Genomic DNA, 13,247 nt, shown 5'->3' with positions numbered 1-13,247 from the left:
AAATTGATAGTTTTTAAAAAAGTATATGGGAATTATATACTAGATGTGAACTGTCATATTTTCATCTAACCTAATATCCCAGGAATTTGAGACTACCTGTATGATGGGGAAAAAAATTCTAAAAAACAGAAATATACTGTATAATAGTTTTATTTTTCTCATTTTACTATTTTTACATTTTATGCACAAATATTTTTTATCTGAGTAAAAATAGAAAATAACTGTCTTATGTAAAATTACAAAAAAAAGCCACAAATACATAATTGTTGTTATGACAGTACAAGCGTCTTTATTTAAAGAGTAAAAATGTATGCAAAAATCCTCTTCCCTCTTACAAAAGATTGAGAATATTTTTTTCTGGCAGCAAGTGAAATATCACTGAAATATCAATATTTTTATACCCTCTAGATATGAAGACATTAAGTTAGTCACATGTTGTTTTGAAATTATGAATTTTAAAACATTTTTGTGCTATTTCAAAGATACATTAGTTCTTTTTAAAAGGCAGTAGCATAAAATGATGAATATGTAAAACAGCAGACCTCACCTAAAATATTCGGAGGCACAATCCTTTAAAGAAATATCATAGTTGAATTTCACCATTTATTCAGGGGAGAAAAACAACTAAACAATTTTTCCTAATTAACTGACACAAACTGACACAAAAATAAATGTGATGAGTCGATTCATGTGACAATCAACCACAGAGTAATTCTGCCTAATTTGTTGGATTTTCTGATGCCAACACAAATTTCTAAACTTAAGGCCAGCAAGATATGTATGAAAGTTGGCTCAATGAGAATCTCATGTGGAAAAAAAGTTTTAAAACAAAAATGAACACACTTCATTATTTTTGTACTTACATGGTATGGAAGATGGCCAATAATTTTATCTTTCTCCCTTTTGAATATATTGTAAATTCTTCTCTGGAAAATTTATTCATAAAAGCAGAGCAAATTATATTTTCTTTCAGAACACAAGTTATCTTTCAACAAAAGAAAAAACTACTTGGCTTCTGATAACTGCAACCTCAATAAGGACAACGGAAATAGTTTATTTATAAGTTGAGACAAAGTAACAGAAGTTTCTTGAGTCAACTGGGGAAATTAATCTCATTACTTATGGTGCATAAAACAATGGTGAGAGGCAAAGAAGAAAAAAGAAACAGCACCTGATCATGTATGAGAACTGTCTCTGTTCAAATGATGAGGAATAAAATAAAAACTGCAAAAGGAAGAAAATGGATAGAATGCGGTTCTTTAAAAAAAAGTATCTGAGGAACACATAAGGAAAAAAGAAATAATAGTTTGATTTTAGGGATCTAGAAGAAATATGGGTGTTCCTTGTCTTAAAAATATATATACATACAGTTGAGACATAACGGAAATCTGTCATCTTGGCTAAAACTTTAACGTGTCTCCCCCAAAGTATTTTAAATCAAAAAGTCAATAATTTTAAGCTCTTGAAAAATATACCAGAAGAGTAAATTTTATTATTATTATTTTAAAACTGTAAGTGACTTGTCAACTTCCCAGGCCATAAGAGGATGGTGCAAACCTTCTTTTTAGCTGTTATCTGAACTAGAGCTATTATTTCATATTGCTATTCTATTCAGATATCCTTGCAATCACAGCATCCAAATTAAACTAATAATTTGTCAGTCTACTCTGTATGTGTTTATAAAAATGTAAAAATGGAAATTACAAATTTTATTCTTTTTAGATTCTACTGCAGGGTCTTAAAGGACTTAGACATAGACATAATAAAAACATAAATGACCTGACATTACATGTTGCAGTCGTACAGCATAACACTTAATATTATGATGTGAGGTTACCAGAAAAGGAGGTCACAGACGCCCTCCTCTACTCCTTGTTCCTAAGATCCCTGTCCCTATGGTTCTCTCCAAACCACTATTTGCTACTAGTGGCAGCAACTGCTAACAGTGCCTCTTTGACTGCATTAGCATGGCACTTTCCTCCTAGTTAGTCAAAAGTATTGAGCTCTTATTAAGCTGTTTAGAGGGATGGATTTAAAGGCGATGATGAGGGAGAAGATACATAAAGTAATATTTGAGAATCAATCTTCTGCTATAAGAGGATTATTTACCAGTATCTCATATCATGATTCGTGCGTAATACCTTAAAACAAAAAGAAAAAAAGCAAGGAAACCAAGCACAGCAAGCAAGAAAAAAAGAAAGACATTTCTAGCCATTTCTGTTTAGTGTTGGCTTGTGGTAAGTAAGGAGTTTTACGTATGTAAGAGTTATTTAATTTTTAAAGAATTTTTTAAATGAGTTATCACCTTTTGAAATATCTTTGCTTTGAATATTATGTCTTCATTTATATGTGTGTACATGTATATATGTATAAGATGGTCAACTGGACATGTATATAGATATCTGTACACTCATATATAATATTCAAAGGAAAAAATTAAATAAATGGGAAATTTTGTTTTAAGAAAAGACTGCCTACACTGGAGTTCAAAATGTCCTTTTAAAACTATTTGCAAGTAATTTACTAATGTCTTGAAAGGTAAAGTACTACTGACTGATTTAAAGTCTTCACTTCATCAGAAACCCAGGACTTATATAAGCTGCTTTGTATAATAAACCAGCACTACAGGGTAATTTAAAAAAAAAAAAAGAAAGCCATACCAAACCAAACTAAACCAAACTTTTATTTTCAGGTTGAGGTACACTTTTTCAGTTTTTTAAATCTCTGATAGGGAAAGCAGAGATCATTTGAGAATTTTTGTAATAGTTGGTTTATTAGAATTTAATGCCTCTCTTATAATAATTTAAATTCTTGGCCTGACATTATGAAATAGCTATACAGTAAATCCTTAAAATTGGCTTGAGTAAAGCCAGATTTAAACCTGGATCTCTTTCTTCAGCACTGTTCCTCTGCCAGTCTTCTACTGTCCTTTGCTTGCAAATATATAAATTAATAACGTGATGCTCTTAGTTTAGTAATTTATTAATATTATAATTTTATTTGATATGACTATTTTAGCTCTGCTTGATTAGATGAAACAGGCATACATGCTTCAGCTGTGAAAAATTCCATTTTCTGGTTCTATGTAAAGCAACATCTAAAGCAGCAGAGAGGGGAAACAGTTATATTTTCAAAAAATAGTTAAGCCAGACTGTTTCCTGGAGATACTTTCATTTATTTTTCATCAATAGCTACTGGCTATTTTTGGTTGGGCTAGACATTAATACTGACCAGTTTAGCTTTCTTGACTGTTAACAAACTATCCCACAATGAACCTGCCTAAAGACATTGTGGTGATCGTTTAACATACACATTTTCTAAAATATATGCTCAAAGTAAAAAGATCCAAATTCACAAGAGTATGAAATATTTATAAAAAAATCATGCATCAGATTGTACAGTCTAGAAATAAAAGAAGATTCAAATTCAGTAATAAAGGTAAGAGCAATACTTGCTCTAACATTTAAGAAAGACCTTGGACTCCCAAAAGGTCCTGGGCTCAATTATCCTTTTCTGTTTGCAGAGACGCAGTAGCCAGGGCTACTGCTGTGACTGGCTGGGCAATTCCATGGAGTTGCATCTTTGCAAGTTTCTTCTGTTCACATTCTGTGACCAAACGGTTCAACTCTGCTGCACTGTATCCAATAAGAGTCTTCAAGTCACAGACAAACTTGTATACAAATCTCTTGCCTTGAACTTTACAAATCATGTCCCCATCATAATAATACCTTTAAAAAAGAGAAAACACATTAGGACTATATAAAAAAATTTTAAATTTGGACTTCTTGGGAATTTCCTGGTGGTCCAGTGATTAGGACGTGGGCTTTCACTGCCGTGGACCCGGGTTCGATCCCCGGTTGCAGAACTAAGATCCCACAGGCTGTGTGGTGCGGCCAAAACCAAAACAAACAAAACAGAAAATAAAATTTGAAACAGAACTACCATACAACCCAGCAATCCCACTACTGGGCATATACCCTGAGAAAACCATAAATCAAAAAGAATCATGTACCACAATGTTCATTGCAGCTCTATTTACAACAGCCAGGACATGGAAGTGTCCACTGACAGATGAATGGATAAAGAAGATGTGGCACATATATACAATGGAATATTACTCAGCCATAAAAAGAAACAAAATTGAGTTATTTGTAGTGAGGTGGATGGACCTAGAGACTGTCATACAGAGTGAAGTAAGTCAGAAAGAGAAAAACAAATACCATATGCTAACACATATATATGGAATCTGAAAAAAAATGGTTCTGAAGAACTTAGAGGCAGGACAGGAGTAAAGATGCAGACGTAGAGAATGAACTTGAGGACACAGGGAGGGGGAAAGGTAAGCTGGGACGAAGTGACAGAGTGGCATGGACGTATGTACACTACCAAATGTAAAATAGATAGCTAATGGGAAGCAGCTGCATAGCACAGGGAGATCAGCTCAGTGCTTTGTGACCACCTAGAGGGGTGGGATAGGGAGGGTAGGAGGGAGATGTAAGAGGGGAGAGATATGGGGATATATGTTTATGTATGGCTGATTCACTTTGTTATACAGCAGAAACTAACACACCATTGTAAAGGAATTATACTGCAATAAAGATGTAAATAAATAAATAAATAAAATTTAAAAATTTGGACTTCTTACAATATTTCACAGATTATTCCATAAGAAGAAGACTAGTATTGTATCTATCACAATAGCAATTAACACTGAGTCTATATAAAATATTTAATGTTATTATCCAAGGAAACTTCAGAACATTAACTAAAATTTCAATGCCAAGCACTCAAATTTTATGTACTAAATCTTCAAAACATATTTTCAAAAATTACGATGAAACACTGATTTAAAAATAAACATTACTAAGCAAAACAAAAAACCTTGGGAGCAGTAATAGAGCCTAAGAATAAGGGCTCTGAATCAGAACGCCGAGATTCAAAACCTAACATCTCAACTTATTACCCTTTGTGACCACAGGGAAGGCATATTTTCTCTAAGCTTTTATTCCTCATTTATAAAATGACATTAAAAACAGTATTAACACTAATAGAATTGTTGAAGATTAAAAGGATTATCTTTGTAAAGTGCTTAGCACACAATGACTGCCACATATAGCCCTCTAGAAAATAGAAGCTATACTGATATATAGCTTTATTCATATAATATGAATAAAAATTTAATACACATATTCTTTGGATTGTTGGAATGTCCATTTCCTCTCTGTCTCGTACAAAATCCTTTATTATGTAGCTATGCTTTCATCTTTATCATTTTAATATGTAAAGGCTCTCCCCTTACAGAGAAATTCTCCAAACCAATAGGGAGCCTCAAAAGAGTAAGCAAAAGGGCTTGGAAAAAAAAAAGAGAGAGGATACAGAAAAACATAAAAGAGGACATCATAAAGAAACAATGTTTCTTAACCTGCACAGGTACATTTGGGGAAATCACTCTAGAAGTCTGGTTTACTGCTGTTTTCTATGGATATAAAACAGTTGGATTTATACTTTGGAAAACAGACTTTATTTACCCCTATGCACTGCCAATTCCAATAATAGGAAAAAAAAGGTAAGTCGAAACTTTTCTGGGCTGGCAGATTTTGGAGCCTTTATTTTAAAACTGCACTGCCCATTTGCACCATTTGATGAAGAGCTGTTACAAAAGCAACAGCTATTTGCAAAAGTACCAGTGGTACAAACGATCACATTTAGCAGGATTTTATTATAAAAATCACTCAGTTTAACCAAAAATCCATTAATGAAAAGACTACATGCAGGAAATTATGTCATCTTTCCCTAATTCTAGAACAGCTAAAGTATAATGGTTATGTTCACTTTCCCAGTGAGAGATATAACACACTGGGCATAGTCTCCTGTCTCCTTTTTTGTCAATTACATTAATACAGAATTTAGATCTCAGCCCACAAACCACCAATGCTTGTCATCCAGTTAAAATGCTGTAGGCATTTCAATTTCTTAAGAAAATTTCGACATAATATGTAAGGCTGTAACAAATAAGACACTTGGGAAAAAAGGAAAATGAAGAGGGAAAGTGGTTTTACATTTCTAAAACAAAACTGGAGCTGGTATAATTGTATGTTTCTTGGTAAGATGTTATAAAATGTCATACACATACGTTCTCATTTAAATTAACAATTTTACTTAATACTTCCTCCAATCTAGTAGATGCGTCATATGACCACATATAACAGCACTCACTGTTTCCCCACTAAAATGAAGAAAGTAGAAAGGTACACAATGCCTGTATTTTCTTTCATTCATTCATTCATTCATTCATTCATTCATTCATTTATGGCTGTGTTGGGTCTTTGTTGCTGCGCACAGGCTTTCTTTTTAGCTGCAGCGAGTGGAGCTACTTTTCATTGCGGTGCGCAGGCCTCTCATTAAGGTGGCTTCTCTTGTTGTGGAGCACGGGGTCTAGGTGCGTGGGCTTCAGTAGTTGTGGCACATGGGCTCAGTAGTTGTGGCTCACGGGCTCTAGAGCACAGGCTCAGTAGTTGTGGCACACAGACTTAGCTGCTCCGTGGCATTTGGGATCTTCCCGAACCAGGGCTCGAACCTGTGTCCCCTGCATTGGCAGGTGGATTCTTAACCACTGTGCCACCAGGGAAGCCTCGATGCCTGTATTTTCATGGATATGATTTCTTTTCTCCCCACCCCCTTTTTTTACTTGTATTTTTAAAAAACTTTTAAATTGGGAAATATATTACACAAACAGAAAGGACACAAAAGCGAACAGCTCAGTGATTTATTACAAAGCAAACAGTCACCTGTTAACTACTCAGGTCAGGACACAGAACACTGTCAGCACCCCAGAGCTCCTCTGCGGCGCCTCCCCATCATCACTCCTCCCTTGCTCCAAAAGGTTACACAATCCTGTTTCATGATAATAATTCCATTGCTTCTTTTTATAGTCTTATCACCCAAACATGCATCCATAAATGCTGTAATTTAGTTTTGCTGGTTTTTTTTAAAACTCTACTATATAAATCCAGTATGTACTCTTTTGGGTCTGGATTTTTTTCACTGAATATTATGTTTGTGACATTCACCCATATCAGTGCATTTTTAATGGATACACAGTATTCCCTTTGTATATTATAGTTTACTTATTCACTCTACTGTTGATAGATACCTGGGTGGTTTCTGGTTTGGGGATGTTATATATAATGCTGTTATAAGCATCCATGTGAACATATATGTACATTTTTGTCTGGTACATCCTTAGAAGACAAACTACTGGGTTATCGGTCACAGTTTACATTCCTACCAAAAGTGTAGAAGCATTCCCACTGCTCCATATCCTCACCAACACTTGGTTTTAATTTTAAAAGCAATTATTTTAATTTTAGCCACTCTGGGATGTACACTGTACCATTTTATTGTGGTTTTAAAATACATTTCCCTGGACTTCCCCGGTGGTGCAGTGGTTAAGAATCCGCCTGCCAATGCAGGGGACACGGGTTCAAGCCCTGGTCCGGGAAGACCCCACATGCCACGGAGCAACTAAGCCCGTGTGCTGCAACTACTGAGCCCGTGTGCCACAACTACTGAAGCTTGTGCGCCTAGAGCCCGTGCTCCGCAACAAGGGAAGCCACCGCAATGAGAAGCCCGTGTACCGCAACGAAGAGTAGCCCCTGTTTGCCACAACTAGAGAAAGCCCGTGCATAGCAACAAAGACCCAACGCAGCCAATAAATAAAAATAAATAAATAAATAAATAAATAAATAAATAAATAAAATACATTTCCCTGATTACTAATGAGGTTGTGCACCACTGCATATGTTCATCGGCCATTTGGACAATCTCTAGTCTAATATGTCTGCTTAAGTTTCTTGCCCATTTTTCCTAATTCTCCTATGGATTTGTAAGAGTTCTTTACATATTCCAGGTAAGAGTCTTACGTCAGATATGTGTGGCTTGACTTTCACCCTCCTAATGATGGTTTCTGATGACCGGAAGTTTTAAATTTAAATGTAGTCCAATTTATTGATCTTTTCCATTATGTTAGTGCTTTTGGCTCTGTTAATGTCTTTCCTCATCTACTGAAGTCAAGTAGGTATTTCTAGATGCCTCCCTATTTTACTTTCACATTTAGAGCTACAAGCGACATAGAATTGATTTTTAGTATGCTATGAGGAAGGGGTCAATATGGATAGTCAACTGTCCCAACACTACTGATTGAAAAGTAGGTCTTTTCCCCACTGCCATCTTTAAATCAAATGTTCCTACATTCTTGGTTCTATTTGGGCTAGCTACTCTAATCCTTGGTCTATTTGTCTATCCTAAGCAAATAGATCACTGTCTTACTGTTGTTGTAGCTTTACAGTGAGTCTCAATATCCTGTAGAGCAAGTCTTCCCACTTTGTTAATTAATCTTCTTCAGGTGTCCTGGTTATTGCGATACCTTATATTCCTATATAAATTTTACAATTATCTTGTCAAGTTCTATGAAAACATTTATTCAGGCGGTTACTGCATTGAAAGTTAGACCAATCTGGGGAGAAGTGACATCTTAACTATTAATTCTAATAATTCATCTGTAATTTTGAGGGGACTTGTATGTACACAATCACATCAACTGTCAAAACTGATTATACAGAAAGGATCTTTAGATAGTTGGCAAAGTGTTTGAGACTGAATAAGTGATAAGTACATTGAAAATAAAGCACTGTAGTTACTTATGTATGCTAAGGAAAACAAATGGTCATTCTGGAAAAGAAAAATAATCGTGATAAACTATGTAATGGTACTTACATGCCATGATCCTGTAACAATGAATACTGATCTAATCAACACTTCCACATAATTATATTACACTTGGATGAAGGGATGGGAAGGGTATGTGTGTTAATAATGAGAGGTAAATCGTAATCTCTGTGTGAAATTCACAAACAATGCTCCAGTGAAACATAAAGTAGCAGTAAAAGCATGTTATTTAGGAATACAGAGGTAAACTGCAGAACTGCTTTACCAAATTCACTCTTCCAAAAATATAGACACAATTCCTATATATCCTACTTCTCAGATACTTAAGTGTACATACTGAATTTCTATCGCTGTAGTAAGCATAATTTATGACAGTAATTATGTCAAAAACTTTCATACCACTTACGAAAAATTATAAATAATTATTCTACTCCAATTTAACTGATGTAAAGTTTGGATATTCAGATTTTGGCATATTGTGGGGGAAGGAAAAACAGGGAAATGGATTGACATTTTGCATCTAATTATAAAAACTGACAATATCTATGTATTTGCTAGAATTTACACTCATTCAGTTCACCTATACCAAACGACAGCATCTGTTATGTAAATAACAGAAACCTCAAAGATTAGATATGTTGGTTTTAAACATAGTACATGCTTTTAAATCAGATAAAAATCTTAGAATCATCTTTCAAAAACTCTACGTACCTCAAATTATTACTAAAAATCTTTTTAAGAAGTAATTTTTAACATAAATGTGAAAAATTTTAGTTTTATTTATATAAAGAAAACATTTTTAAACAAGTATTTTAACATCATTACATAACAGTGTTTACACTAGAATTCTTATTCTATTTTTTTCTTAGCTATTTTTTAGAAAGGTTTGATACTTAAAGAAAAGTAATAAATTCTTACCTTAATGCACGACTAAGTTTCTCATAGTTCATTGTAGGTTTATTTTTACGTTGTCCCCATTTTTGTGCAACCAGTTCGGGCTGATTTAGCTTAAATTCTCCTTCATCACCAACCCAAGAAATGCAGTCTCGAGCATCCTTGTCAGTAAGAAGTTCTAGCAAAAACTGCCACAGTTGGATTTGGCCGTTGTTTCCTAAAAATTGACAAGAATGACAAATATTGACCACAATGCTACGGATTAACAGAAGGCAAAAGACAACACACAGGTCTTCTGGTGCATACCTCAGCCATACTAAAAACACAAATTTTTTTTACAAATGCTGTCTAAGTATCGCCAGAGAAACAGTCCATATTCACATTTTCATACTGTGAAATAAAACGAAATATACATAATTTGACAAATTTTATAAATACCAGATGATAATGCAAAAATACCTGTTCTGTTCCCAGGTGAACTTCTATCTTCTCCTGAAATCCTTGGAGCTCTTTGTACTTTAGCTGCCTTTGCACTACTATTTATAGCTTTAATGGCTGTTGGTGTAGCAGACTGCACTGATGCTGGAATAATTTGCACAGCTGCAAAGCAAGACAAGGAAAAAAATTTTTTTTCTCCTTCCAATACAAACAGTGAAAAAAATTACTGAAAGAAATAAAATGCAATTAGTTTAACTAATGCCCGTCTAATTACCTCAGCACAAGTTCAGAGGATAAGGTATGATGTCTGTATTATAGTTTGTGAATCTTAACACATAGCGAATGAAAGTTGGTTTCCTTATTTTGGAAAAACTTAATGATGTGATAAATCTAGTGATACATTAAAGTTATTTTAAAAAATCTATTTTTTAAAATATTTGATCATAAAAAATGGTTTATCAAATTTTGGAGAATGTGGACAAATAAGAATTCACGTTCCACCGCTGATAAGAGTACAAACATACCCCCTTTGAGAAAAACTTTGGTCTTACCTAGTAAGGTTGAAAGGGTAGAAACCCCATGATATTACAACCAGAGAATCTCACAAGCATTCTTACAATATTCATTCAATGATGTTCACAAAGTTTTAAAAATAATATACAGCAGTGAAAATAAAATTGAGCTACATTTATCAACATGGGTCTCATAAATGTTAAACAAAAAAGCGAGTTACAAAAGGATATGCACAGTATAGCACCATTTTTCCCCAAAAGTTCAGACATGTAATCAACAATGCCCTAAAGTGTTTATGGTTACGTAAGTTGGTAAAAAGATAAAATATGCATAGAATAATAAACATCAAGTTCAGGATAGTCATTTAAAATGGGATCTACAACAGGTAGACCTGATATATAAAGTTTTATCTCTTATGGTATACACAGATGTTGGTTATACTTTATTATTTCTTTGTATATCTAAAATACTTCATATGAAATTTAAAAATTAGTTTTTCTTTTTACTACCTTGCAGTACTAAATAAAGAAAACGTTTCTTATTGATAAATGGGCCACACATTATGGGCACATGAATACTCACGTTGATCAATTGTAACTATCTCATTCATCTGTTGTTCTTGGCTTGCCAATACATCTGAAGAACACACACAAAAATTTTTTGTTTTCACTTAAACCAGAAATGCAAACTCCAATCCAGTAAAATTCAAAACAAAAAAAAAAAACAAAAAAAAGCTCCACAACTAAAACAAAAACCAAGCAAACAAAAAAGCAAAACATCAAACAACTGAAACTTATTGGCATATTAACTTAAAAAGATCCTTGATCATCATTTTACAGGGAAAAGATATTTTTAAGAGAAGTAGAAGGAAAGTTCCAAATTCTTTTCATGTTCAGAAAAGTTATTCAGAGAACCAGGGTTTTCTAAATGTAAATACCTATTCTAAATCTATTTATCTATGTTTTATATAAAATAGGAAATCTTAAAGATCAGATCAAAGATGAGAATATACATCACAATGAAATTATTTAGATACACTTTCTTCATCAAAAAGGCTCTTTCTCTTCAAGATGATCTGAGAGAGTGTCATAATTTACTTAACTAACATCCATTTTTTAATAAAACGACTTTAACTTTAGAATGCTTCTTCTTAAAGACAGCCAAATTTTCAGTGGAATTGTAGCTGTCCTCAGTGTCACAACTGAACTAAATAATTTAACATGTCTACAAATACAGCTCTCGACATGAGTTACAGTGTAAAAGGTCCTAGTGACCCTTTGGAGAACCATTCATTACTCATCTGTTGCTATTCCCTACTTAAATGGTATTCTTTACCTCTCAGACAAGAGTTTCACTTCCCAGTCTATATTCCTTCAGCCTATTTAGTGCCCATCATAGACTGGATGCTTCTCTCTTGAACTGAAATAGCACCTACCAGCAGTCATCTGTGTACTGAGTGAGTCCTGGGGCCTGGGCTCCCAACACAGTTCTACTTAGGATGCCATGCCAGGATCCAACTAAAGACACAGAGCTGGAGAGGACTGGGAAGCTAAAAAGAGATCTGAATCCTACTTGTCAGATGGGAGCTTTCTTTGGGGGTCCTGAGTTTGGGAGTTTAAACAATTACATGGAACTAGCCTCAGATCTGGGTTCTGATCTTAGCACTCACTTACTGGCTGTGTGACTGTGGTAAATTATTCAACCAACTTCACCACTGATTTCTTCATATTGAAATGAGATACCCCCACCTACCACTGTATGAGGTGGTTGTAAGGATTAAAGGAAAATATTTTTAAGAAGCACAATGCCTGAAACATAGTTAACTTTTCAGTAAATTGAAGACACTATTCTTTTATCCACATTCCTAGTTCTGAGCCTTCTCCCCAAGAACCACTGTCCCTCTTGAAGAAAAATGCATGCTTTATATTTGTGGTATATTTTCCCTCAGATTTTACAAAAGTAACTTGAAAAGGCAAAGTGCTATTGGAATGAAATTGTTCCATTCGTGACTGTAAATAAACACAGTGCCCTAGACCAAAAAGAGGCGAAAGGGAGTCACCACCACACAGCACAGGCATTACTGATCTGTAAGATCAGCTTCTCAGCCCTGATTTTCAGAGTGGAGTTTGGTTTGTTTCCTGGGGAACTCTCAAGATAACAAGGCAGAACACAAAAAGAGAGGGGCTTTGGAAAGGCTGGTCCAAGACCATACAGCCCTCAAATCCTGGTCATACATGAAGGAAGCAGAGCCCTAAGGGGCAAAGGTATAAGGCAATTCTTTTTTCTAAATAAGACCCTCAGCAAACTGAGAGCTTTGTGCCTTTGGTGGCAGAAGACATATTCATACGAAGAAAGACATCATAGAGCTGGTACTACTGGAACATTTCCTAATTATCTTCCCCATGTATTGTAGGACTTGGATGAAGTTTCACAAGAAGGGAAGCTGCAGGAAGCTGGTGGCTCAGGTGGGAAAACTAACACAAATATGTAAAGATGGAGCTCTATCTGTTCAGTACTGTGTCTCCTTGATAGATCATTGAGGAAAAGATAATAAATGCTGGGTTAATAAATGCTTTTCAGAAATATGCTGTAGACTTCACTCTACAGGAGGGGCCAGAGAACTAGACTGTGCCCAAAGGAGCCTGTTCTGAGAGGTAAGGCTTGTGAATTATAGA

General features: G+C 34.6%; 1 protein-coding gene across 4 annotated transcripts in view; it reads right to left on the bottom strand.

Moving 5' to 3' along the window:
• Nucleotides 1-229: 229 nt before the first annotated feature.
• The window catches only part of GABPA (GA binding protein transcription factor subunit alpha), a 36,153-nt gene continuing 23,135 nt past the window's right edge, over nucleotides 230-13,247 (bottom strand). For all 4 annotated transcript variants that reach the window (XM_082654314.1, XM_082654313.1, XM_082654316.1 and 1 more), the window contains exons 7-10: nucleotides 11,155-11,208; nucleotides 10,081-10,221; nucleotides 9,646-9,838; nucleotides 230-3,728 (exon numbers count right to left, since the gene is read on the bottom strand). In XM_082654314.1, the coding sequence (XP_082510440.1) occupies nucleotides 3,500-3,728; nucleotides 9,646-9,838; nucleotides 10,081-10,221; nucleotides 11,155-11,208 (617 nt within the window). In that variant the 3' untranslated portion in view covers nucleotides 230-3,499. The remainder of the gene's footprint in view (nucleotides 3,729-9,645; nucleotides 9,839-10,080; nucleotides 10,222-11,154; nucleotides 11,209-13,247) is intronic.

This window comes from Grampus griseus (assembly GCF_964374135.1).
Source record: "Grampus griseus genome assembly, chromosome: 5".
Taxonomy (NCBI): domain Eukaryota; kingdom Metazoa; phylum Chordata; class Mammalia; order Artiodactyla; family Delphinidae; genus Grampus; species Grampus griseus.
This window is presented reverse-complemented; position numbering and strand designations above follow the sequence as displayed.